At 38.9% G+C, this 27,917-nt stretch overlaps 1 protein-coding gene and 1 pseudogene across 4 annotated transcripts; one reads left to right on the top strand and one right to left on the bottom strand.

Moving 5' to 3' along the window:
• On the bottom strand, positions 1-27,917 carry RARS1 (arginyl-tRNA synthetase 1). 4 transcript variants are annotated; one of them, XM_081503787.1, is made up of 15 exons: positions 27,445-27,917; positions 26,373-26,507; positions 21,971-22,159; positions 20,765-20,873; positions 20,366-20,466; positions 19,011-19,132; positions 17,571-17,691; positions 15,729-15,858; positions 14,649-14,753; positions 11,169-11,347; positions 10,689-10,798; positions 6,091-6,196; positions 931-1,103; positions 553-800; positions 1-218 (listed from the first exon to the last, which is right to left on the bottom strand). In XM_081503787.1, exons 3-15 carry the CDS (start codon positions 22,121-22,123, stop codon positions 109-111), a joined length of 1,767 nt encoding a protein of 588 aa, XP_081359913.1. In that variant the 5' UTR covers positions 22,124-22,159; positions 26,373-26,507; positions 27,445-27,917; the 3' UTR covers positions 1-108. The 4 variants fall into 4 exon arrangements, with proteins under 4 accessions (XP_081359913.1, XP_081359910.1, XP_081359911.1 ...); XM_081503784.1 differs by having other exon boundaries at positions 27,841-27,917; XM_081503785.1 differs by having other exon boundaries at positions 27,844-27,917.
• LOC145511126 (large ribosomal subunit protein eL20 pseudogene) lies at positions 19,463-19,985 on the top strand (annotated as a pseudogene).

Genomic DNA, 27,917 nt, shown 5'->3' with positions numbered 1-27,917 from the left:
GATAGTTGATAAATTCCTTTTACTTGTTTTGTATCCACATGATTGTAAAAAAGCAAACAATGCTAATGGCCACTTTGGTGAAAACACAGTGTTCAAACCTTAGGAGGATTACATTCTTTGGACAGGTTTTATTCCCAGAATATCAAACCCCTTAGCCATGACAGCAGCCACTGCTTCACACAGCAGCATACGCCACATGTTCACCTTCAGTACTTCTCCTGAGAATACAGAGAAAGACAGTAATTACTTTTTCTTTTTCTACAAATCACTGTTAAAGAATCTATGCTATTTCTGGACTTTTTATTGAGAAGTAAATAGCCTAACTCAGAAGTTTTGGGGGCTTTAACTGGAATCATCTTTACTTAAACTGTAAGGAGAGAGAATCTAAGAAATAAAGGAGTTCTGTTCAAGAAATCTGTTTTTAACTGATAAGAGATACAGAGCCTGCAATATTAGACTGTAATTTTTTTCTTTTTATTACCCACATCCAACTCAAATGAATACCTCTGTTGGTGCCCAATGCCCAATATGACTACTGGATGAGCCACTTACCACTCTGCCGATCTTTCTCCACACAATAGCAGCTATCATAGAATTCTGTGAAAGTAGTTGCCAGCTCATAGATATAATCACACAGAGTGTGGAGAAGTAAGTCATCTAGAATCTTCTGCAGAACCTCAGGGAACCGCAAAATGCACCGGCCTAGTTTCCATTCCTTCTCATGGTCCAAAATGATTTTGGTCTCTTGAGCGGCTTTCCGGAGCATCTCTTCATCAATATTGGCCAGACGTGCAATCGACCTGAAATCAGGTAACAGCCATCATTCCCCTTTGTTAAGTATATTCTTCTCTGTTGAAAACATGTAATAAGGAATGATGGATCCAAACTAGAAATGATCATTTGACTCAAAAAATGCTGCACCTCAATTACCTGATTCTAGTGAAGGCATACAACAAGTAAGCCGCTGTGTTTCCTCTGTCATCCAGCATTTTGTCAAAGGAGAAGATATAGTCATTCAGCCGGTTATGGGAAAGATCAGCATATTTGATACAGCCATAAGCAACAGATGTCTGGGCAGCCTTCAATTCCTCTGTGGTTAAGACCTTTTGGAAAAACAAAAAATACTTCAAAAGTTACCAATCCTTGTTTTGTTCTGTCATCTCAAAGACAAAAGATGGTGGTAAGGAGCATCTAGGGCTTCCCAGGTGGCGCTAGTAGTAAAGAACCCGCCTACTAACACAGGAGATGTAAGAGACGCAGGTTCGATCCCTGGGTCAGGAAGATCCCCTGGAGAAGGGACTGACTACCCACTCCAGTATTCCTGCCTGGAGAATCCCATGGACAGAGGAGCCTGGTGGGCTACAGTCCATGGGGTTGCACAGAGTTGGACATGACTGAAGCGACTGAACACAGCACATAACAGCACAAGGAGCGTCGAATGGTGCTCTTTGATCAGTAAACTGATAAATAAATAAATATCAACACTGAGGTAGGAAAACATAGACCAATCTACAAAGAAGGGAATAATGAAAATAAAACTCATCAGCTCTGTATAACAAAGAATGCTTCCATGAGAAACCTGATTTATAAATTATGAAGTGTCAGCTTGAATCCTTTTTACCCAGTTTATTCAGTAGATATAAAATGAAAGCACCAATTATTAGTTTTTATCTGCTTCATTCCATCGAATATTCTGATGTCAGTTACAGGAAACAAAATTAGGGTCAGGTAATTAACTGGAATCAAAACAGGGTGTCAAGAACTGGAAAAGAACTAACACAGTCTTGGTAAATTTGGTCACATATTCTGAAGCATTATTAGGTCAAGTAAGTAAGTTGGAGAAGACTCTTGAGAGTCCCTTGGACTGCAAGGAGATCCAACCAGTCCACCCTAAAGGAAATCAGTACTGAATATTCATTGGAAGGACTGATGCTGAAGCTGAAACTCCAATACTTTGGCCACCTGATGTGAAGAGCTGACTCATATGAAAAGACCCTGATGCTGGGAAAGATTGATGGGGGGAGGAGAAGGGGACGACAGAGGATGAGATGGTTGGATGGCATCACCAACTCAATGGACATGGGTTTGAGTGGACTCTGGGAGTTGGTGATGGACAGGGAGGCCTGTTGTGCTGCAGTCCATGGGGTTGCAAAGAGTTGGACACGACTGAGTGAACTGAACTGAAGTAAGTAAGGATTTCTGGTCTGGACATGATGCAGTAACTTGAAGCAGACTAACCCCTTCCACCAGAATCAACTACTTAAAAGCTGAATAAATTATATGAAACAACTGTTTGAAGTCTCCAGAGAGCATCAACACAAGGACATCATTAAGACAACTAGCTGGTGTGCTGTCAGCCAGAAAACTTAACTAGGAAGATAACATTATCTAGAACTATTACAACTTTTCACCCACCATGTCAGATGAAACGACTAAAAACAAGGAGGTGAGGTAGGGGGAGGGGGAATAAGATAATACGAACAACAGAAACACAGCAACAGCAACTTTAAAGACTGCAACTGGAGCTTCCCTGGTGGTTCAGTGACTAAGAATCTGTCTGCCAATGCAGGGGACATGGGTTCGATCCCTGGTCCGGGAAGATCCCACATGCTGCGCAGCAACTACTGAAGCCCACACTCCCTAAAGCCTATGCTCCACAACAAGAGAAGCTGCAGCAATGAGAAGCCCGCGCACCACAACGAACCAGCACAGCCAAAAATAAAACAATAAATCTTTTAAAAGTCTGGAATCATTTAAAGAATACTTATTAATTACAAAGAGGAAAAACAGTAACTTCACAATGGAGAAAACTGATAGTATCACCGCAACAAAAGTGATCAAAATTAATGTTAATAATCATCAGACATATCAACATCGTGTGCCTCCTGAAATAATGAAGTGAGAAGGAAACTTATCTTCCTAAGACTATATAACTTTAATTTAATCACGAAGAAATACCAGATGAACCCAGCTGCAGGACATTCCACAGAAAACCTAACCAAAAGTGTCAAGATGATGAAAGAGAAAGAAAGAGCAAGGAACTGCCCAGATTAAAAAAAGATTAAGGAGACACAAAGACTAAATGCAACATGTGATCCTGGACTATAAAAAGGAGACAAATGGCAAAAACTGACTAAGGAAAACAGATTAGTGAACTGTACTGTAGCAATGTTAATTTCCTGGTTTTGAAATCATACTACATCTATAGGATGTTAATATTTGGGAAGGCTGATATGGGAATACTTTGTACTATTTTATAATTTTTTACATCTGAAATTATTTCAAAATGGAAAACTATGATTAAGGTATTTAGAATATTCAAAATAAAGCATATAAAGGAGAAAAGTGAAAAAAAAAAAAAAGTGAAAAACACTCTAGGACACAGTCAAAAGTTCTAACATAATATATGTACTTAGAATTCCACAACAGAATGGGGCAAAGATGCAATGTTTGAAGAGATATGGCTGAGAATTTTCCTAAACTGATGAGGAACCCAACCCTCAGGAAACTCAGCAACTCCAATCAAGATAAATACAAAGGAAAGAAGGAAACACTCTACCTCCCTCTCCAAACCACACCTAGGCAATTAAAAAACTGCAAGGAGGAATAAAGTTCACAGGAAAGTGTATATATGTCGATAAATATAAATGGATGGTCTAAAACAAACACTACACAAAAGACTTGAACATACCCTTCACAAAAGATACCCAGATGATCAATAAGCAACAGTTAACATAATTATTCATTAGAGAAATGAAAATTTTAACCCGAGAGATGCTTATACATATTCACCAGAAAAGCTACTAAAATAAGACTCACAAAATCAGTTATAGGGAAAGATACAGAGCAACTGGAACAATCGTATTAGTGATGGGAGGATATAACACTTGTAACTCTCTCCTTGGCAATTTTTAATACAGCTAAATGTAAGCCCACCCTACAACCCAGAAATGCCATTCCTAGATATATATCCAAGAGAAAAGTGCACGTACCCAAAAAGAGGCTTGAACGGTAATGCTTAAATTATTAATAGCTTCTTTTTGATAACAGTCAACAAACAGAAACAACCCTAATGTCCTTCAACAGAAGAAACACATTAATAATACTATTATCTAGCAGTAAAACTACTGATATACCTGGAAAACAGCACATACTTTATGATTTCATTTATATGAAGTCCTCAAATTGTCAAAAATGATCTATGGTGATAGGAAACTTTCTGGGGTGATAGTGATATAACTTGATTGGTTGATGTTAGCATGTATATATGTGTGTGTAAAAATTCATCAAGCTTTACATTTTACTCTATGTAGATTTAAAAATAGTAGCTGAAACAGCCAAATAAAGAGTTACAGCAGTTTTTGTTACTATGCAGACTAAACAAACTGATTAGTGACTAAATTTTCCACTTTTCATCTGATTGTGCCCCTTATATCTAGGCCAAGACTAAAAGGCAAAATCATTCTGGAGATACCAACTGGGTATACTTGACAACCACCAAATGGAAATAGAATAAAAAACAATTTTGTTTCACTTTGCGAACAATGGAAATGGAGCAGGTCAGGAGAATGTTCCCTTAGAGCCTGCCTTCATGCTCTCTGGATTATCAGTGATCTACCCAAACCAAACCAGAGTATGTCTTCGAAGAATTTTTTTCATTTGGCTCATTCATGCCTACATTTAATCCTATTATATATCTCTTTCTAGAATTTTACTTTTTTTTTTACCTTAGTTACAATATTTATTTACAGCTTTCATCTTCCCAGCTGTGCAGCCTAAAGTCCTGTGATTGTTCAGTTCTCAGATGCACCATGTTCCACATACAAACATCCCTGAACCTGCGATACTATTGACCCAGTATCAATGTGATCAAACTGCACAAAAACTTCCTTTAGACCCTTTCTCTGAATTGGAGCAAGTGCCACTGTCACAGCAGCAGCCAACAAAGGGTACAGTCCACAACAGGGGAGGGCCAACGGCACTGATGTCAGCTGACAAGACGCCTGCTGCAGGTGTGCGGAGCTCAAATGAGCTGCCTACCTCGCGATGTGTCCAAAGAAATGAGAACAGTAGCGCTGCTTCTGTTCACATGGTAACCCTCACACAGGTGGCTTAGCCTAGGAAGTTAACCTAAATAAGCCAGTGTGTATCAACTGTATTTCAAGGTTCACCAAATCTGTACCCTGTTTTCTTCATAGTAGTTATGTTCATTCCATCTGACTGCTGGAATGTAAAAGACATAAGATCCTTTGACTCAATCTCTGACCTCTGTTTATTTCTATATTAAAAAAATTTTTTTTTCCCACTTTGATGCAGTTCCTCCAAATTTCACACAAATCCAACCACAGTCCTTTCTAAGGGTGCTATGAAAGACCATCATGTTGCTTCTCTGTGGGCTCATGGGAAGCCTCACGTGGTGGGTATCTACTGCTAATGCTGCTGCTGCTGCTAAGTCGCTTCAGTCGTGTCTGACTCTGTGCGACCCCACAGACGGCAGCCCACCAGGCTCCGCCGTCCCTGGGATTCTCCAGGCAAGAACACTGGAGTGGGTTGCCATTGCCTTCTCCAATGCATGAAAGGGAAAAGTGAAAGTGAAGTCGCTCAGTTGTGTCCGACGCTCAGCGACCCCATGGACTGCAGCCTATGAGGCTCCTCCGTCCATGGGATTTTCCAGGCAAGAGTACTGGAGTGGGGTGCTACTGCCTTTTCCGCTACTGCTAATGATGACTCTTCAAATGCTCCCAGAGAAAGGAGCTCAGCAGATGTACACTCTAATATAGGCTATTCACTCACACCGCCTCAGTCTTCAGTATTCTCCTATCATTGGTTCAAAGCAGTGACAAGTGAACTGCCAAGAAGCAGCAGAGATTCTATGCCACATTAACAAAGAAGAAAAGGCCATGGCCTTTTGTAATAGCCAAGAACTGTATTTTCACAATAAACACTCAGCTATTCACGAAACAAACTGCGATAAACCTAGTAATATAAGCCTGTCAGAAGTGACTGACTGCTTATAAACCTTCCTAGTTCTCTCAATAAAAACAAAAATGAAAAACCACAACACAATATATGAGGAAGTCTTTGAATTACCTTGTCTCTTTCTTTTTCCTTCAATTTGTCCATGGAGCGTTTTAGTCCTTCTTCCAGGAGGTCAATGAGGCGCACTGTCTCACCTGATCGTGTTTTAAACTTCTTCCTGATAAAATTTAAATGTCCCAATTAAACAGATTTTGAAGCACACCTTCCAACTTAGAAATTCTTGAAAGTTAAGGTTTGACACCATCTTATTCAACTGATAACCAGGGAGCATGACAAAAGCAAGTAGACACTTCCAAGTGTCTCTCATCTATAACCCTCAACTCCAAGCGTTCTATGCTTTAGGCTCCTAATAGCATTCTGTACATATCCATCTTTAATACAGTCCCTAAAAGGGAAAGAAAGAAGATATTTGTTTATTTGTTCATTTTCCTGAATACAAAGTTTGGCTTAGTTGTTTTGCTTTCTTAGAGAGAATTATTAATTAACAATACTTGTGTTTCTAGAATTGCTTGGGAGGAAATTCTTAACTGGAATCTCACTTGCATTTTCCCAACTAGTACTTCCACCTTTTTAGTGGTAACCAACCCTAAGAACATATCAAAATCAGCCTCAGAACTTTAAAACTGGATGTCAGGGCCCCACTCATACCCACTGAAATCAAAATCTTTGTGGGTGGGGCAAAAGTACTGATAAGCACTGCCCTGGGCAACTGCACTATTAAAAAAGCATCTCATGAAAATTGGATTTTACCTATTAAATAAGTTTGCATGATGCTTAATGTCTTTTTCTTTCTTTCTTTTTTTTTTTTTTGGCCCGGAGGCATGTGGGGTTTAACTCCCTGCCAGGGATCGAACCCTCACCCCCTGCATTGGAAGGCGAAGTCTTAACCACTGGACCGCCAGGGAAGTCCCTTTCTTTCTTTTAAATTAAAAACATTGTTCAATCCCAACAATGATACAAAGGAAGCATGCTTTTCTATCTAACACAAAGTCTGCCAAAGTGACTGTGATACTTCTGGTAGTATGTTCAGAGTTGCCTTTAAAACAGATCATCTTGCCCTTTATTATGGAATTAAAACTCCTTTATTATTCCAAAACCACATGGTTTCCCAGGCTTTCCTTATGTCATCCTCTCCCTTCCCTGAGAGTCCAACAACTTCTACACCTTCTGTGTGATAAAATGATACCCATCATAAAGCCTATACAAAATGCTAAGAAAGCCTTCCTTAATGTCTCCACTTGGCAAAATCTGGTCTTCTCCATTACTCCCTACCTGTGCCTGCCTTGAATCTTTCTTTTTCATGTGTGTGGGTCCTCTCCTCTCACCAGTGGTTCTAATGAGAGGGACACAGAGCTGAGTATCAAAAAAAGCTTTCAAAAACAGATGCCTAATACCCACTCCATTCCTAGTAAGTCAGTAACTCTTCTGAAAGGGCCCGGCATGTGTATTTTAACAGGCTCCAAAGGGAACTGCTCTGCTTTAGAGGACAGTCTTCAGGAAGGAGGACATGTTTTATGTTACCTTCATGTACACGCTATAGAGCACCCAGCCAATGCCATGCACAGTGGGTGCTCAATAAACAGGAAGATGATAAAAAAAAATGATAAATTATTTATAATTGTAAAAAGCCTTAAAAAAGAAAAATTCACTAAAAAAATAGATGGCAGAATCTGAGCATTTTATTTTTTTTTGGCCGCGCCGCATGGCATGCGAAACTTCCCTGATCAGGGACTGAACCCACGCCCCTATGGTGGAAGCTTGGAGTCTTAACCACTGGACCAAGGGGAGGTCTGAATTTGAGCATTTTAATGTCAATGTTTAAAATATGGTAGGATGCTGCTGGCTAGCTATCACTGATAATTATCCTTTTTTTATGGTGTAGGACATCATAATTACATGAATGCAGATATCTAAAACAATACAACCAGGGTAGGAAGAATCAATATTGTGAAAATGAGTATAATACCAAACGCAATCTACAGATTCAATGCAATCCCTATCAAATTACCAATGACATTTTTCACAGAACTGGAACAAAAAATTTCACAATTCATATGGAAACAAAAGACCGAATAGCCAAAGCAGTCTTGAGAAGGAAAAATGGAGCTGCAGCAATCAACCTTCCTGACTTCAGATTATACTATAAAGCTCCAGTCATCAAGACAGTATGGTACTGGCCCCCAAACAGAAATAAAGACCAATGGAACAAGACAGAAAGCCCAGAAATAAACCCATGCACCTATGGGTACCTTATTTTTGACAAAGGAGGCAAGAATATACAAAGGGACAAAGACAGCCTCTTCAATAACTGGTGCTGGGAAAAATGGACAGCTGCATGTGAAACAATGAAACTAGAACACTTCCTAAGACCATACACAAAGATAAATTCAAAATTGATTAAAGACCTAAATGTAAGACCAGAAACTATAAAACTCTTAGAGGAAAATATAGGCAGAACACTGGATGACATAAATCAAAGCAAGATCCTCTATGACCCACCTCCTAGAGTAATGGAAATAAAAAGTAAGTAAGTGGGACCTGATTAAACTTAAAAGCTTTTGCACAGCAAACTATAACATGAAAAGACAACCCTCAGGATGGGAGAAAATAATAGCAAATGAAACAACTGACATAGGATTAATTTCCAAAATATACAAGCAGCTCATACAACTCAATAACAGAAAAACAAACAACCCAATCAAAAAGTGGGAAAATGACCTAACAGACATTTCTCCAAAGACATACAACTGGCTAACAAACACATGAAAAGATGCTCAACATCGCTCATTATCAGAGAAATGCAAAATCAAAACTACAATGAGATATCACCTCACACCAGTCAGAATGGCCATCACCCAAAAGTCTACAAACAATAAATGCTGGAGAGAGAGTGGAGAAAAGGGAATGCTCTTGCACTGTTGGTGGGAATGTAAACTGATACAGACACTATGGAAGATGGTATGGAGATTCCTTTAAAAACAAGGAATAAAACCACCATATGACCCAGCAATCCCACTCCCAGGCATATACCCTGAGGAAACCAAAACTGAAAAAGACACATGTATCCCACTGTTCACTGCAGCACTACTTACAATAGCTAGAACATGGAAGCAACCTCGATGTCCCTTGACAGATGAATGGGTAAAGAAGTTGTGGAACATACACACAATGGAATATTACTCAGCCATAAAAAGGAACGCCTTTGAGTCAGTTCTAATGAGGTAGATGAAGCTAGAACCTACTATACAGAGTGAAGTAAGTCAGAAAGATAAATATCATATTCTAACACATATTTATGGAATCTAGAAAAATGGTACTGAAGAATTTACTCACAGGGCAGCAATGGAGAAACAAACATAGAGAATAGACTTGTGGACATGGGGAGAAGGGAGGCGAGGGTGAGATGTATGGAAAGAGTAATATAGCCAACGGGCGTTTGCTGTATGGCTAAGGCAACTCAAATGGGGGCTCTGTATCAACCTAGAGGGGTGGGATGGGGAGGGAGATGGAAGGAAGTTCAAAAGGAAGGGGATATATGTATACCTATGACGGGTTCACGTTGAGGTTTGACAGAAAACAAAATTCTGTAAAGCAATTATCCTTCAATAAAAAAATAAATAAATTATATATAAAAAAACAAACAACCAAAAAAAAAATCCTTTAGCCATCATATGATAAACAAGTGCTGACATATAACTATTGGTGATAAATACCAGACATAAAAAGTAAATGTGCTAATTTTCCTCCAATTGTAGGAATAATCATCTAAATGTTAGTCAAAAAAAAAAAAAAACAGGAAAATAAGATACTATAAAGCACTACTCAACTCATGCGTTTTGTTTTTTAGCACTTTCTTAGGACCATGACTACCTTAAGGACCAGGTGTCTTCCAATTACAAAGTGCAGCTATACTGAAGAGTCATATTACAATTAAATGTTTGATCTAAGTAAGGTATTTTGTCTGCACATAACCTTACATCTAAAATAAATACCCTGACATTTATTTGGGTAGGGGCTAGGTCTTTTATGCTTAGCCTGTCTTTTATATGCTTAGTTAGGACTTTTGCACATTGGCGTGTTAAGCATCTTAAGCTACTTCATGAAGCTTTTAGAAACACCACTCACTTTTATGTGATGGTAGAATTTAGGCCATGTCACTCTTGCCTGGAAAATCCCATGGACGGAGGAGCCTGGTAGGCTGCAGTCCATGGGGTTGCTAGGAGTCAGACATGACTGAGTGACTTCCCTTTCACTTTTCACTTTCATGCACTGGAGAAGGAGATGGCAACCCACTCCAGTGTTCTTGCCTGGAGAATCCCCGGGACGGGGGAGCCTGGTGGGCTGTCGTCTATGGGGTCACACAGAGTCGGACACGACTGAAGCACCTTAGCAGTAGCAGCACCAAATCAAAAATGATGTGGTAATTAAATAACTAAGTGATCCTAAGACAGTATTAAATGGAAGATGTAAAAATTTCAATTCTTCCTAAAAGCCTACACTCTTTGGCAGTGATAAGACACAGGTACAGAACATCTTGGCTGTGTACATACTATAGCATATACAGACTATGGTATCAAATGAAACAGTCTCTATTAAAGAATTCTGGGAGTCAGGGATGCTGTTACCACCTTCACATTTTCCAGACTTACTTGTCTTCCCCCAGCACCACACCAAATCCAGCATGAGACACTCGAGTTACTTCAGGGTCATACCAACCAATCATTTGAGCAGCACCAAATATTGTCTGGAAGTGTAAGGACTATAAAGAAATAGAAAGAGAAAGGTACTTGCTAAACTTTCTAATTTAAAAAATGACTTAAAGCTCTTCTACTTAGGCATAAAGATTTGTAAAATTCAAATCACTCACTAACCTTTCAAGGCAAGTAAAGTTTTAGAAGCTCTTCTTTATTCCTTATATATGAGAATAAGGGAACATCCTTCCTAGTTTACAGAGACAAGTGGGAAAACTGAGAAGTGAACAAGTTTGGCCAAATCCAAGCCCTGTTCTATCACTTTTCTGAATTTCTATCTTTGAAGAAAATTTACAGGGTTTTTGAGTGCCAAATGCTTCACCATACTGCCTTACCTCCAATCAGACAATGCAAATGGATATAAATGTACAAACTCACTTGTCCATTGTCCACCACATAGATGATCATATCTGCTTTTTCCTCAAACAGTCTTTGTTTAATGGCAGCCAGGTCAGATGTATCATAGGTATAACCTCCATCTGATTTTACTATGGTTAATGGTACAGAACATCCGGGAACAAACACAATCTTTCTGCCATCATCCACTTGCACAAATCCTAGAAGAAAAAAGAAAAAGAGAAAACTGTCTGGGCGCCCACAGTGTGTTCCTGGTAGCTTCCCAAACTAACACGACACCTGGCTCCCAAACTCTTCATAGAGCATTTCACTCTATGAGGAGTCCACCTGCTCAGCAGACACTAAACATGGATATCTGTGCTTTGTTTTCAAGCAGGAGCCATAACATTCCTTTGGGACAAAGATGCAATTTCTATCACTACCTCTTTTTTTTTTTTTTCCCCCATCACTACCTCTTAAAATGTATTCATTCATTTACAGTTTTCGAGTTACAACTACAACAGAGTTCAGGGCACAAACATGGCAGGATTTAGCATTTGGAATGACTAGTAAAAAGGAAAAATAAAATCATGTTCATACACTCATGATGAAAAAGGCAAAATTCTTGGATGCAAGAAGGGACACTAAAGAACATGATAGTAAAAACAGCCGTATTTCAATGTGTGCTACTATGTGCTAAATACTATACTGAGTCTTAAATTCAACCTTCACAATAACTCTGTGCAGTAAATACTATTACTACTGCCTTTTTCCTTTTTTTTTTTTTAACATTTTAGAAAACTGATGCTTGGTAGGGTGAAGGCAGGATAAAATCCTGGTTAAAAACAAACTCTGAAGCCAGACTGCCCAGGTTTGAATCTTGACTTAGCAGTTATTAGCTATGTAACCTTAAGAAGTTACTAACTTCTTTGTGCTTCTTTTCTTTTTTTAATGGATGTTACTTATCTTGTTATGACTACAAAATAATGTCACAAAGTGTTTTTCACATTATGACAATCTGGATTCTCGTATTTCCCTCACAGCAAGGAATAGAATTTCCCTCCAATATCCTAAACTATTTCTAAGGACCCCACACTTGCTTTGCCTTGTTTTGTTGATTTCTTCCTTTTTGTTAGCATGGCTAACATGGCCAGCTTCTTTTCTCATTATTAAAAGTTTTCTACCCAAGTCTACAAATAATAAATGCTGCAGAAGGTGTAGGGAAAAGGGAACCTTCTTACACTATTGGTAGGAATATAAATTGGTGCAGCCATTATGGAAAACAGTATGGAGGTTCCCCAATAATAAAAAACTAGAGTTGCTGTAAGATCCAGCAATCTCATTTCTGGGCATATTATCTGGATAAAACTATAATTCAAAAAGATGCATGCACCCTTGTCTTCACAGCAGCACTATTCATACTAGCCAAGACATGGAAACAACCTAAATATCCATCAACAGATGAATGGATAAAGAAGACCTGGCATACACATACAATGGAACACTACTCAGCTATAAAAAAGAATGAAGTCCCATTAGCAGTAATATCGGTAGATCTAAAGATTGCCATACTGAGTGAAGTCGGACAGAGAGAGACAAATAACATATAATTTCTATGTGGACTCTAAAATAGGACACAAGTGAACCTATCTACGAAACAGAAACAGACTCAAAGAGAACAGACTTATAGTTGCCGAGGGCGGGAAGGATGGATCCACAGTCTGGAGTTAGTAGATGCAAACAATTATACATAAAATGGGTAAACAAGGTTCTATCATATAGCAGAGGTAACTATACTCAACGTCCTGTGATAAACCATAATGGAAAATATGAAAAAGAGTGTTTATATATATAACTGAGTCATTTTGCTGTAAAACAGAAGTTAATTGTAAATCAACTATATCTCAATTTAAACAATTTTTAAAATTCCTTATCTTAAAAGTATGGTCCCCAGTTTCCAGAATGTGATTAGTAAGTATCATTTCTCATGCAAGGAACTAAGTTTCCTTGGAGATAATAGACTGGCTGAATCCACATTTATGGCAGGAAATGTATAAACTTATCCTGAAATATTCTGTCCAGAAAACAAACTATCAAAAACTGTAAGAGTCAAGGGGGAAAAAAAGGAAAGCCATTTGAGGAGACTACCATTAGCCAAATACAAGACGATTTTGGGTATTAAAAAAATAAAGGCAAATAGCTGGAAAACATAAAATATACTAAACCTAATTTACAATAATGCTAAAAATAGCCCAACTGTTACATCTGGAAGATAGTAAGAAACTAGTTTACTATTCTGAAAATTGGTAAAGAAAAATAAAGAAAGAACCAAGCATTTATACTGTTTGCCTTCTATGAACCGTACCTCAGGATAACCAAAATGATTATGTGACAAAGTTCTGCACAGGAGAATTCCTGGTAGCAAACAAAGGAATGACAGAATGCTACACTGCCCAACCTCTAATAAAATAATGGAATCAAGTCATGACCATCAATAGCTGCTAAAACACTAGAGGCAAGTCTAAGGGAGAAATTAAAGGATAGATCAGGCTGACAATACCTGAACCCACTAATTCATCTTAACATCATAACAAGAGAACCAACATAAAAATTGGCATTCTCAGAAATAAACAAAACAAGTGAAGAGAAGAAAACACAAATCAGAGTTTAATCTAGCCTCTTTAGAAAATACAGATAGAGGAATTATGCTACACAGCACCACATGGGAATCTCTCTAAGACAAATGGCCTAGTTTCTTCAACAACCGATGAGAGACAAGTGTGAGGATATGGAGAGAAATCCAAGACTTAACAAATTTTATATTAAACAAATGTAATGTGCAGACTCTGAAAAAAATACTTCTGATTAAAAAATGTGAATCAGCTTGGGGAATTTGAACTTGTGACTTGTTATTAAGAAATCACTGGGACTTCCCTGGTGGTCCAGTGGTTAAGAATCTGCCTTGCAATGCAGGGGACGTGGGTTCAATCCCTGGTCAGGGAACTAGGATCCAATCCCTGGTCAGGGAATTAAGATCCCACATGCCACAGAGCAACTAAGCCAGCGGCCACAACTACTGAAACCCACATGGCACAAGAGAGAGTCCGTGCACTGCAGCAAAAGGTTCCACATGATGTGACTAAGGCCTGATGCAGCCAAATAACACATGAATAAAAAGAAAGGAAGGAAGGATTAGTTGTCATGGAGTGATAATGCTATCATGGCTTTGGGGTGGGATGAGCCAAATAACAAATTAAAAAAAAAAAGAAAGAATTAATTGTCATGGAGTGATAATGGTATCACGATTTTGGGGTGGGATGAAGGGTCTGTTGTTTCAGAGACGAACCAAAGCAGTTATAGACGAAATCATATAATATAAGCAGTGTACGTAGGAAGGTAACAGACACAATAAGGTCTGCTTGTGTTCATAATTAAGTTCGGTGACAAGTGCATGAAGCTTTTTTGCTTTTGCCTATGTTTGAAAATTTGTATAATAAAGTTTAAAAAAAGTAGAGTGCTTACCTCTATCTTCAAATTCCTTTACAATATCATGCATCCTATCTTGATAGAAGGATTCGCCCCTCTCTATTAAAGAGATGTCCAATGCCTCATAGATTTTATTAAACTCTAGGGAAAAAGTCACAAAATAAAGAGAATGTATAATTTAAACAAAGAGAAAACATGCCTCTTACCTTCAAAGAGATTACTTAATTGAAACATTTGGAAGAATATTAATTACATTAAAATGTATGATACAGATTATATACATATTGCTATTGTCAAAATATGAAGAGAATATTGCAAGATACATGTCAAAATTATTAACAGTGGGTAGGAATACAGCTTATTTTCTTTTTTCTTGTCTACATTTTTTTTTCCTCCAAAGAAATACCTTATGCAATTTTTAAAAAATTTACTTAGAAAATGTAAATGATAAAGAAAAAAGAAAAACCTTTCCTATTTGGAGATCAACTGTTCACTGAATTTTCTTAATAGTTTTTCCTAATTGGTACCATTTACCTTTTTGGCTAGTTGCACATTAGTGACACACGATAACCTACAGTAACACAACACATTTACTGCCTAGTGTGGCAAACAGCCATCAGCCTTTCCAAAAACCTATTGGCTATTCTTGTTCGTCTATTCTTCAAAGTGACCTTTCAAATAACACTGTCAAGTCTGAACACTCAGAACTGTCTTGAAATCACAAATGAATATGGAGAAGCAGGGGACTTGGCAGGGCACTCTACCCAAACATTCTGTCCCACCCTGGTGTATTTCCCTTCATTTCAGCCCCACACATTTCTGGATAGATTTATTCCTAAGGATTTTATAGCTTTGGATGCTTAATGGGAATAGCATCTTTTTCCTTTCTACCTTTTTCCCTAACTAATTTTTCCTGACTTCTAAAGACATTAAATTTTGCATCTGCCTGTCTCTATAAACTTTCTTTGTAGTTTCCATTTCAGAAAATATGTAAGAAAAAAAATCTATTTGCTAGCCCTTGAAAATTTAATACATCATTTGAAGTCAATTCTGAATACTCAAGAAACTACATGCAATAGTATTTGCTGGATAAACAAACAAAGCCCAGAAGCTTACCTTGGCGGGAGACATCACAGATAAGTTTCCAAGCTTTCATGATGTCTGGATTTTTACTCTGGAGCAAAACAACACACTGATATGCTCGCTTCTTAAATTCCTCCTCAGTATCAAATCTCTTCTTGGATTCCTATATTAAAAAAGGTAAGGTTGGTAAACAATCAGCCCCATAGTTCTAGATAAAACACGTTTCTCAAGGAAAAAAAGACCTAGACAAGCCCCACAAAAAAACCAGAGGAAGTAAAAATGACTGTTGAACAACAGAACAAGAGTTCTATCTCAACAGTCAAAGAATGTTGTTACAAATGAACATGCCAATAAAGCCCAATTATTTCTTCTGAAATAATTTTCCTTAAAAATGCAAAATTTGCATTACGATGCTACCTCTACCTTTCCAGTTCACACCAGTGCTTGTGTTCCAGGAGAAGTACAATGTACAGCTAACAGATGAGGCTGAATTTTCTTGGCTCTGTTTTCCATTCTGAATTTTTTTTTTTTCTTGTAATTAACAGTAAAATCATGGACTTCCCTGGTGGCCCAGTAGACGAGAATCTGCCTGCCAGTGCCGGGTACACAGGTTCAATCCCTGGTCTGGGAAGACACCACAAGCTGTGGGACAACTAAGCCTGTTGTGCCACAACTACTGAAGCCCAAGAGCCTCGAGTCTGGGCTCTGCTACAAGAGAAGCCAGCGCACAACTAGAGAGTAGACCCCGTTGGTTGCAACCAGAGAAAGCTTGTGTGCAGCAACAAAGACTGTGCAACCAAAAAAAAATTGCTTTCACTGGTTCGTATCTATTTTGAAAGCAATATGTGCTTATTAAAATAAAAAAATTGTTAACCCTATCCCAAACTAACCAGCAATAACATTTTGATGAAAATTCTAGATATTTCTTTGCAATCACAGATCTGTATGTTTTAAAAACTATAAATATATGGTTTTTCTTTTACCCTTGGTATTAAAATTCAGCAATATATTTTAATATTTTATTGTATTAATAGATTTGCCTATTGTATTCAGTGCAGAATCCCAGCAGATTATAACAGCTACTTCACCTAACTGATAGCAATAAACAATTCTCAATTTTTTCATTAGAAAATTTATACCAAAAGATAAAACAAACTCTATAAAAGCCAATTAACAACCAACCAAAAAAAGTTTTAAGTATTATATTACTTCTTAATACAATAATCCTATTCTTGGGACTCTATCATAAAACAATTTTAAAAATGAGAAAACCTACATGTAAACCTACAAGTAAAAACATGAAGTTACTTACTGAGCATCCCCAAAATGGGGGGAAAAAATCCAATAATAAGGAGTATAAACTTTGGTCTACAAATCCAAAATAAGATGTGGTCACAAAGTAACACGAAAGAGTATGATAAAACTTTAAATAGGTACAATACAAAAATGATATTATAACCACAACTGATATAATAAATGTTTGTATATGGATAAGTGAAAGAGTCAAAGACTGTTTACTACAGTGATTTATTTAAAATTATGGTTTATGGTAAATTTGTCTTTAAAAAACTGTTTATACTTAACTGCTTTCAAAATATATAGAATCAGGAAGATAACAGCAGCATCAAAATTTTTAAATACTAAAATATATTTTGACTAACAAACTCCTAAGTTCACATAAGAATGGGTAATGCTGTAGAATTAAATTTTTAACATACACCAATAAAAGCAAACATGCTATAATGAGCAATAGAGGATTGAGCAACTTTTATTTAACCCCATTAATAGCTTCAAATACCATTTAAAACCCCCTAAGGAAGACAATTATGATAACTGATAGATACACAAATAATACAATAATAAAAGGCACCAAACCTTATAAAAAGCCTGAAGATCCCCAATGGGAGGTGAAACTGTTAGGTAATCTGGAAATTTATCTTGTAGATGAGCAATGAGCATGCCAAACTGGGTTCCCCAATCTCCTACATGGTTTAATCTAATATCAAACACAGAACATAAAACCACTTAAAAATGATAAACATCAATTGGACTATAAAGAAGACTGAGCGCCGAAGAATTGATGCTTTTGAACTGTGGTGTTGGAGAAGACTCTTGAGAGTCCCTTGGACTGCAAGGAGATCCAATCAATCCATCCTAGAGGAAATCAGCCCTGGGTGTTCATTGGAAGGACTGATATTGAAGCTGAAACTCCAATACTTTGGCCACCTCATGCGAAATGTTGACTCATTGCAAAAGACCCTAAAGCTGGGAAGGATTGGGGGCAGGAGGAGAAGGGGACAACAGAGGATGAGATGGCTGGATGGCATCACTGACTCAATGGACATGAGTTTGAGCAAGCTCTGGGAGTTGGTGATGGACAGGGAAGCCTGTCACGTTACAGTCCATGGGGTCGCAAAGAGTCGGACACGACTGAGTGACTGAACTGAACTGATATTCCATTAGGAACCACAAGCATTTAAGTGCCAGTACATCATGTTTAGTAGTGTTCTTTTTGTGGAGGTGTTTCCTCATCTGGTCTGAGAGCAAAGACAAGGTCTGTTATGTTTGTCTAATATTAGATACCCAGTAATGGAGGCTGCAAACAGCTGGCCTCCAGGATTTGCTGCACGAAGTTCCTATGAATGGACTGTGATCTGTTTATTGCGTAGTTAACTGGGACAGTGGCAGTCAGGTCAATGTTGGTCATTACCATAATTTTATGAAAACATAACTTTTCAACCAATTATCTCAGGATAATTTAGTAGTTCCCAAATGTCAACAGACAAAATTCTTTAAAATATATCAATCCAATCACTTCTTATTCCTCATTGCTTTCATCTAACCTCAAACCATCAGATCATCTCTTACCTGGATTATTCAAACAGACTTCTAATTAATTACTATAGTTCTTTCTCCCTTCTTTGCCTAGTTTCTTCAAAGAAACCAGAGTAATCTCTAATCAGATTATATGCCCTACTAAGACTCTCCAAAAGCTTCCCACTGCATTTAATAAAACCCCAATTTCCTACCATGGCCTACAAAGTCCAGTACAATCTGCTTTTTGCTTACCTCTCCCACTAAAATATATACTTCGAATATACTTGTGCAATAGTGAGGGAGCTTTTTCCTTGGTTCTACACCAACCCCAAGTCTAAACAGCTATTAGTTCAAAGGAGGGCCCAAGAACATAATTTAAAAGCCTAATGGGTGATTATGAAGCAGACACTTAAGAATCAACTGATTTAGTCAAAGATTCTTTCTCTAGTGACATTTTCTCTTCTACAGAAATCTCCAAAGAAAGGCAAGAGTACGTACCTCAGCACGTTATATCCTGCGAACTCAAAGAGCCGGCACACACTCTCGCCTATGATTGTTGACCTGAGGTGGCCTACGTGCATCTCTTTAGCTATGTTGGGAGAGGAAAAGTCAACTATAACCTGGGAAAAATAATAAAGATTTTTTTTAGAGGGGGGGCAGAAACATTTTCTTTTGCTAACACATTCATTAATAACATTTAATAATAAACAAGGCTTAAACATTTGCTTGGACTGTAATTCAACTGTTAGGATTTCTGATGGAACTTGCCCATCATTAACTGAAAAATAATCAAATCTATTTAAATAAGTTATCTATTCTTTATTTCAGAGACAACTCATGAATATCAGTTGGCTACCTCAAATGCCTTGTGGAATGAAAACACAAATCACATAGCAATCAAGACCAAGGGGAGCTTTTTCGAGGGTGGTGGCGCTGGTGGGCAGAGGGCCATGAAGGTCTCAGGGACACTTTGTATAAGGTGGTGGGGCGCTGCCTGCCGACCCCCAAATGCCACATGCCACCCCTCTATCGCATGAGAATTTTTGCGCCTAATCGTGTTGTTGCCAAGACCTGCTTCTGGTACTTTGTGTCTCAGTTGAAGATGAAGAAATCCTCGGGGGAAATTGTCTACTGTGGACAGGTGTTCGAAAAATGTCCCCTGCGGGTGAACAACTTCGGCATCTGGCTGCGCTGTGACTCCCACAGCAGCACCCACAACATGTACCAGGAGTACCGGGACCTGACCACAGCTGGCGCCGTCAGCCAGTGCTACCGAGACATGGGCGCTGGCACCGAGCCCGGGCCCACTCAATCCAGATCGTGAAGGTGGAGGAGATCTCAGCCAGCAAGTGCTGCCAACCAGCGGTCAAGCAGTTCCAAGACTCCAAGATCAACTTCCCACTGCCACACTGGGCCCTCTGTCGCCAGCACAAGCCACGCTTCACCACCAACAGGCCCAACACCTTCTTCTAGGTGCAGGCCCTCTCTGTCCCCAGGTCTGCCCAAATAAAACTCAAGTGGGAAAACTGAAAAAAAAAAAAAAAGACCCAGGGGAAGGGGGACTTTCAACATAGTGGTGGACTAAGATATGGAGATCATCTTCCTCCCCACAAATATGTCAAAAATACATCTGCATGCGGAGCAACTCCTACAGATCACCTACTGAACGCTGGCAGGAAGACCCCAAACTTCAACAACAAAAAAAAGACCCAGTGGAAAGGTTACTTTACAGCTATGTTCATAATCCCAAAATATGAATGATTAAATCTCAATATAAAAAGTGAAAGCCATTCTTAGCTACAGCTAATAAAATTCTAATCTATTATGCTATCAATCAAAAAATATACATATACCTTTTTGTTCTCTCCAATGGCAGGTATTTTAACACCATTCACCAAGAGACTGGTCAACTGTTGTGATACAAAGCCCTTTCTTAAGTGGATATTAATAAAACCTAAAGAAAAACAGAGAAGAGAAAAAATCAGACAGCCTCCAAACTTGAAGACTGCTCACTCCCAAAGCACTTCTCACTTTCACTGATGCTGGCTCCAGAACCCTAGTGTGGCACAACCAGGTGAGTAAGTCTAGTTTAAAACCTCAGTTTCCTAACTCCCAATCCAAGGTGCTTTCATCATCTTGTTCAGTACATGGGTTTTAACCTTATGTTTATATTTAAAATGGTTTTCTTTTCTTATTTCAAAAGGACTCAGCAATCAATAGAACTACTTAAGAAAGAGTACATTATGACATACCGGGACCAGCAATTTCAACTTTCTCAATATATTCGTTGTCTGGGAGGTGTTTGACAATGTTTTCAGCAATTTCTCTTGGATTAGCTTTCTGTTCCTTGGTTTTAAGCATCTATAAAACATAAATGATTAATTACACAACAGGTCTCAGCAAATTACTAGGAAATGCACAGCTGACAAAGCATCAGATTCACCTGACATAAGACTCATCAAAAGGCAGAAGCAGAGACCAATGACCTTGTAAAGAGAGAGATTAAAGCATCAAATAGCAACAGTGCCAGGAGGAATGGAAAAGTGCCAAGACCACAGGAGCTCTTTTCAGAATGAGCTGCCACAACTATCTAGAACTTCTTAATGAAGACTTTTAAAGTCTTTAGTTATAATGCCTGTTTCCAGGATATTTACATTTCTAATTTTCAAATCATGAAAGCGTGCAATATTCAGATTTCAGTAGTAAATAGCACCCTTATAAACTTAACTCCAGCACAGACACACAAAAATTATCTAGAAAAAAATCTGATCTCTTTAGATGAAGCCTTTCTATTCAGCAATGAAATCAGAAAGTCCCAAACCAAGGGCAATAAACTATTAACACGTTAGCTATTAAAAACAAGGAACTCCTCTGACTGAATATGAAATACACAAGCCTATCTCAAAGACACATCTCCATCAAATATTTGATGGGAATGCTGGTGCTAATTAGCTAACTTCTAATCCATCAACAATAACTCAGTTATCCTGGACACAAAAGGAGGAATGTGCCAAAACAAAACAGTATCAACTATTTCCTTAAATACTGAGTATATATGATTTATATATTAAAATTTGTGCTTTTTAAAAATTAAAAACACATATACCCTTTCCTCAAGTTTTTCAGAACTGTGGAAAATGTTTTCACTGAGGATACAAGGCTCTATTATTTATGTAAATGAAAATGGTAATTATGGGTTTCCCAGGTGGCTCAGTGGTAAAGCATCTGCCTGCTGATGCAGGAGATGTGGGTTTGATCCCTGAGTCAGGAAGCTCCCTGGAGAAGGAAATGGTAATGCACTCCAATATTCTTGCCTGAGAAATCCCACGGGCAGAGGAGCCTGGCGGGTTCCAGTCCATGGGGTTGCAAAAGACACAGATATGACTGAGAATGCACGCAATGATAACTGTAATGCTTAAGAAAATCAAACCACAAGAATGCTTTATAATAACAATCACCTGACAGATGCCCATAGCACTATTACACTGATAGTCCCCAAACTTGGGCTGCTGACTTGGTGTCACTATCAGTGGAGGATTTTCCAAAACTGGATAGGCAGCCTTAATGGCACAACCAAAGACCTCTTCTAGGCAGCTATTGATGTTAATCATATTCTTGGTTGGTTTGTTCCTTTCTGCTTGAAGACTCTGTAAGAAAAGAATGTTAAGTGTTAATAAACTTTAAATTATACAAAAATTTCCCAAATATTTTGAGAAGCCTTCAAGTATCTTTAAACTGAAAGGTAACACACACTCATAGTGTAACACTCTCATATTTAGGATGTGCTGAGAAGCATTAATAGGACTAGTCTATCCCACAGCATCTAAGACATACATGTAAAAATATCCCATGTACTTTCTTGCTACAATTATTTAATAGAACAGAAGCCAGCAATAGGGAGTAAGGGGCTGACGATTTTCTCAGCTTCCTAAAGCACCGAGAAAATAATATAAAACCAATCCTAAATAACTTCCTATCAAATGCTGGAACTGAAAGCTCTATGGACAAAAACAATAAAAACATTTAATTTCTCCATTAAAGCTGACCCTTTCGAGTATGAAATGAAACAGGTCAAAAATACTGATGGGTAGTATTAATGTATCAGAGTAACAGATTGTTTTGTCTCACTGCTAAATAACCCTGTGGTACTTCCTATTTCTCACCTTCTCAGAAGTGGAATCTACTCATTTAAGATGGTATATAATTAATTAATTACCTCCATTATTGCACTTTTCATACTTTCTCCAAATTATCTGTCTTTGGACAGATTTGAAATTTTTCCAAATATTCTGATTGCAAAGAAAGTGTCTTATTTACGGTTCTATTCCTGATAGGCAATAGTCCATGTGGTTGCAGAAGTGTTGGACACAACTTAGTGACTAAACAACAAAACAAAATCCTGGCACCTAGCACTGTACCTGCCATGCAGCAGGTCAAGATGACTGGTGACTGAAGAGATATGCTCTTAAAGAAACACAAATGAAAATGCTGTCTACACACTAATCATGAGTTTACATTAGTCAAAACGTCAATGATATGTAATATGAATGGCAGCAATAATGAAAACTATTATTTGAGCAGTACTGAACTGAGTACTCCCGAATTTGAGCGTCAAGAACGGAGTCAAGTGCTTTATTTATGTGCATTACCTTTCGTCACCTACATAACAAAAATGGAATTTGTGACTACTATCACCATTTCCTTGTGGGTTATAGATTAAGTAACTTGCTAAAAATGATAAAGGCAAGAGGCAACGCCAGGATTCAAGGTGAATACTCTTTTCTCCCATAAAATGTTAACTTCCATGAGGTGAAGAAATATTACATATGGTACAAGCATCTTTGCTACAATTCAATATAAACATTCTGAAACTTCACATTATGCAAAAAAACAAACTAAAAAAACCCTAAAACAACAGAACTTATGATTAAATTAGCATCAGAAGGAGATGACTCAAAATCTGAGATTTTGTAACAAAAGCACCACCACAAAGCAACCTTAATACTGTCATTGATGAAAAAAATATACCTGTCATTCTAATAAATATTAAGACAATCTTGAAAAAAAAAAAGAGCTCAATGGGAGGGGGTATAAAGAACAGTTGAGGCTGCCGAGCTACTGAAAACAAGGGCAAAATGCATCTCAGACAACCATCCAAAACGTGTTTTTAAGTCAGAGCACGTGGCCAAAGTGAGCCAGAGGAAGAGGGTAGGGGGAGAACGGGCACCCTGCACTCCTTATTCTTCCGTGGCTTGCTCTTTCCAGCTGCTGACGTACCTTGTGTTCAGTGCTGTTACTCAGTAGGGCAAAATATCTGTGAAAGAAACAATATGCCTTCCACATTACGCTGACAGAATTCTCCTATTTACACACTAGAGCTAGTGTCCATTATGAAAATGTGTACTAAAATAAAAACAAAAATAAATGGAAACTAATTAAACTTAAAAGCTTTTGCACGGCAAAGGAAACCATTAACAAGAGGAAAAGACAACTCTCAGAAAGGGAGAAAATATTTGCAAACAAAGCCATGGACAAAGGATTAATCCAAAATATACAAACAGCTCATGCAGCTAAGTATCAAAAAAAAAGAAAAAAAAAACACCCCAATCAAAAAATGGACAGAAGACCTAACAGATATTTCTCCAAAGAAGACATTCAGATGGCCAAGAGGCACATGAAAAGATGCTCAACATAACTAATTCTTAGAGAAATGCAAATCAAAACTATAATGAGGAACCACCCCACACAGGTCAAAATGGTCACCATCAAAACATCTATTAAAAAAAAAAATCTACAAATGATAAATGCTGGAGAGGGTGTGGAGAAAAGGGAACCCTCTTTCACTGTTGGTAAGAATGTAAATTGATACAGCCACTGTGCAGAACAGTATGGAGGGTCCTTAAAAAAACATAACAGAACTACCAGCAACATGACCCAGCAACCCCAACTACTGGGTATATACCCAGTGTGAAAAGTGAAGTGTTAGTCGCTTAGTCGTGTCCAACTCTTTGTGACCCCACAGACTCTAGCCTGCCAGGCTCCTCTGTCCATGGAATTCTCGAGGCAGGAATACTGGAGTGGGTTGCCATTTCTTTCTCCGGGAGCTTCCCGACCCAGGGATTAAACCCGGGTCTCCTGAATTGCAGGCAGATTCTTTACTGCCTGAGCCACCAGGGGAGCCCACATACCTGGAGGAAGCCAAAACTGAAAAGACATGTGCACCTGGATGTTCCCTGCAGCACTGTTTACAACAGCCAAGACGTGGGAACAACCTGAATGTCCGTCAACAGAGGAATGGATAAAGAAGAATACTGTATTCCATAAATACAATGGAATATTACTTGGTCATAAAAAGGAATGAAATTGGGTGATTTGTAGAGATGTGGATGGACCTAAGTCTGTAAAACAGTGTAGTAAGTCAGAGACACAAAAACAAATATTGTATATAATGCATATATATGAAATCTAGAAAAATGAACCTAGTTCCAGGGCAGGAATAGAGGTAGAGAACGGATGTGCAAACGTGGAAGAAGGAGGGTGGGATGAATTGGGAGATTAGGTTCAACCTCAATACATTTCCATGGGTAAAACAGACAGCTAGCGAGAACCTGTTATATAGCACAGGGAGTGCAATTTCTCCATTATGTGCACCAACAACTTGCTCCTAACTTGTCTAATGCAGCGGGGGAAAGGACAGGGCTTGAATCCTTTTACCAAATGGCAGAATTTTTGCTAACAGGGATTTTTTTTAAAAGACACCATAATTTAAATTGTAGGATGAAACCAAAGCCCAGAGTACTCACTTTTTGAAGGATATAACACATGTGTTGTATAGCAGAGGAATGGAGGGGTGGGAAGGAGGTCCGAGAGAGGGTGTATACGTACACATACAGCTGATCCATAGCTGTTGCACAGGAGAAACTAACACAACATTGTAAAGCAATTATACTTCAATAGAAAAAAAAAGGAATACATCTTTTCCCTCCTAGTTTCCAGCACATATCAGGTATTTTACAATAGTTCTGATTGAAATAAATAGAGAAATGAATATAAATAAGTGCAGAATGAATGAGATAATCAGAAAGGTGAAGTATTTTGGGGACAATTCCCTGGAAAAGGAATTTTTTTATTTTAGAAGACTCAAAGCTATTTCAAGCATAAGAGATCACAGTAGGTAATAAAAAAAGACTTCATGGCAATGGGGCAGGCAGAGTCCAAGACGAATAAATAGAGTAAGCTTTGGAAAAAAGGTATAATGCCAGGGCAGCCTGGCTGCAAGTAGTAGAGAACATACAGAGGAGAACAATCTTGGGAGTGAGGTCATCGCCCAGGATGTGTCATCAGTAGACCTGAAGGACAAGCCAAGAAATTAAAGCCCCAATGGAAGCAAGCTCAATTTTTTGACAAAATGGATTAACACTGTTAAGATTACGAAGTTATGAAATAACCAACACAACACAAGCTTCATGGGAAAAAATGTTCCAAAATACTAAGTGGAAAAGAACCTTCCCACAAATATGACACCCTAAAATACAAAAATAAAACTGTGCAATAACCAACTTACAGCAGAGAAGGACTGTGGGTGTAGTTAAAAATATTCTGATTTGATATAAGCAATTACTGAAAATTAAGCTGGCTAAACACTAAGCATGATGCAACATTTCAAAGGGCCTCAGAAGGAAACGAGCAATTTCTCCATCATCTGCACCAGCAAGTTACTCCTAACTTGTCTAATGCAGGGGGAAAGGACAGGGTTTAAGTCCTTTTGCCAAATTCCTTTCAGTATCCTCGCTAACAAGGAGTTTTAAAAAGACACAATAATTTAAATTGTAGAATGAAACCAAAGCCTAGAGTACTCACTGTTCGAAGGATATTCAGTCGATACTTTAATTTTAAATTTTCTTCCCGCAACTTCTCCAAATCTGAAGAAGCTTCTGAACAGCTGTAGTTTTTCAACTGATCAACTTCAGCAGTCAGAAACTTAATCTCTTTTTCCTAGGAAAGAACAGCCACCTTGGTCCATCATGACTGATGACTCCCAGATGTGATAAATTGAACCATAAACTTACTTCCTCATCTCCCCGCTTCTCCACCTGAGCATGGTAAAGGTGATAGCAATTAAGGACTTTCCCTTTGATAAGCTGTGGTTTTTCTTTGAGTTTTTTGATGACATTACGATACTATCCTTGGTAAGAAAAAAGTATTTGTGTGTGTTGGGGAGGAGGAACAGGAGTGTAAGCCTGCAATGGGATCACCTTCAGATTGACTGTTTCTTTGGTTCAAGTCCCTCCGCTTTTGCCTTTTCTGAAACAAAAGGACTTTACCCTTTTCTCCTTTGTTTCCAGTGTCTTAAGTCCTAGATCAGATGTTTTACTCTAATACCCAAAACCAAAGACACGTCAATTCAAGAGAAATAAAGCTACCAAACTAACTGCATTACTCAAGGACAGATCCCTCACTTTAATTTCAGATTATTTATCTGGGCATAATTACAGCAAAGACCAAAAACATAGTATGCCATAAATGAGCATACTGTGTTCCAGGCACAGAGCTAAACACTTTTCAGAAATCATCTCTATTACTCTTATCACAACCCACTGAGAGTGTATCTATGTCCCCACACTGAAAAAGACCATATGACTCGAAACAACAGAGAACGTGACAATTTACTTGACCAACTTGTGACGGATTTAGCAACGAAGCGGTCCCCATCCTCCTACCCCTCCCCACCTGCACCTAGAATATAAGGAAACTGTCATTTCTTGACAAGCTTTCCCCAGGACTACTGAAGGCAAGAAGCAAACCCCTGCTTGATCATCAGCCTCTGCCCGGGCTGAGAAGACAGGATCTCAGGATTCCTCTTGCACAGTATCACGGACAGCACGGGGTGCTGAGCTGCAAACAGGGCCCAGGGCTCCCGCTCTCACCCCACCTTCCTCTCCGTGTGCGCCCGCGCTTCCCCCGACAGAGCGCGCGGGTTCGGGGAAGGACGAGCCCTGGTCGAGGCGGGACTCGACACGCCAGGCTCCAGCCGCCCTGTAGATGCTGGCTTGCGGAAAGTCCAAGAAAGGGGGACCCTCCGCCTCGCTGGACGTCACTGTCACCCGGGCCTGGGAACCCAAGGCTCTTCCTCTCCCGTCTCTTGGAAAGCGTTCCTGGGAGATCATTAACCTCCGAGGCAGCGCAGGCCCGAGTATCGGGACTCCGCTGCCCTGTCGGAGGGGCGCAGGCCGGTCGCCGCCTCGCTGCCGCTGTCCTAGTGCTGCCCGGGCGGGAGCCGGGCTCTGGGGCCTCCCTTTCAAACGTTCCCACTGGCCCCATGCGGTACTACCTGCTGCAGCAGCCGCGCGGAGCAATGAGCAACTAAGGCGTCCATCCTCGCGTCAGCACCCTAACCTCCAAGTC

The sequence above is a fragment of the Giraffa tippelskirchi genome, chromosome 6 (genome assembly GCF_054371585.1).
Source record: "Giraffa tippelskirchi isolate mGirTip1 chromosome 6, T2T-mGirTip1v1.2.pri, whole genome shotgun sequence".
Classification (NCBI taxonomy): Eukaryota; Metazoa; Chordata; class Mammalia; order Artiodactyla; family Giraffidae; genus Giraffa; species Giraffa tippelskirchi.
The sequence above is the reverse complement of the archived record's forward strand: the minus strand, read 5'-3'. Positions and strand labels throughout refer to the sequence as shown.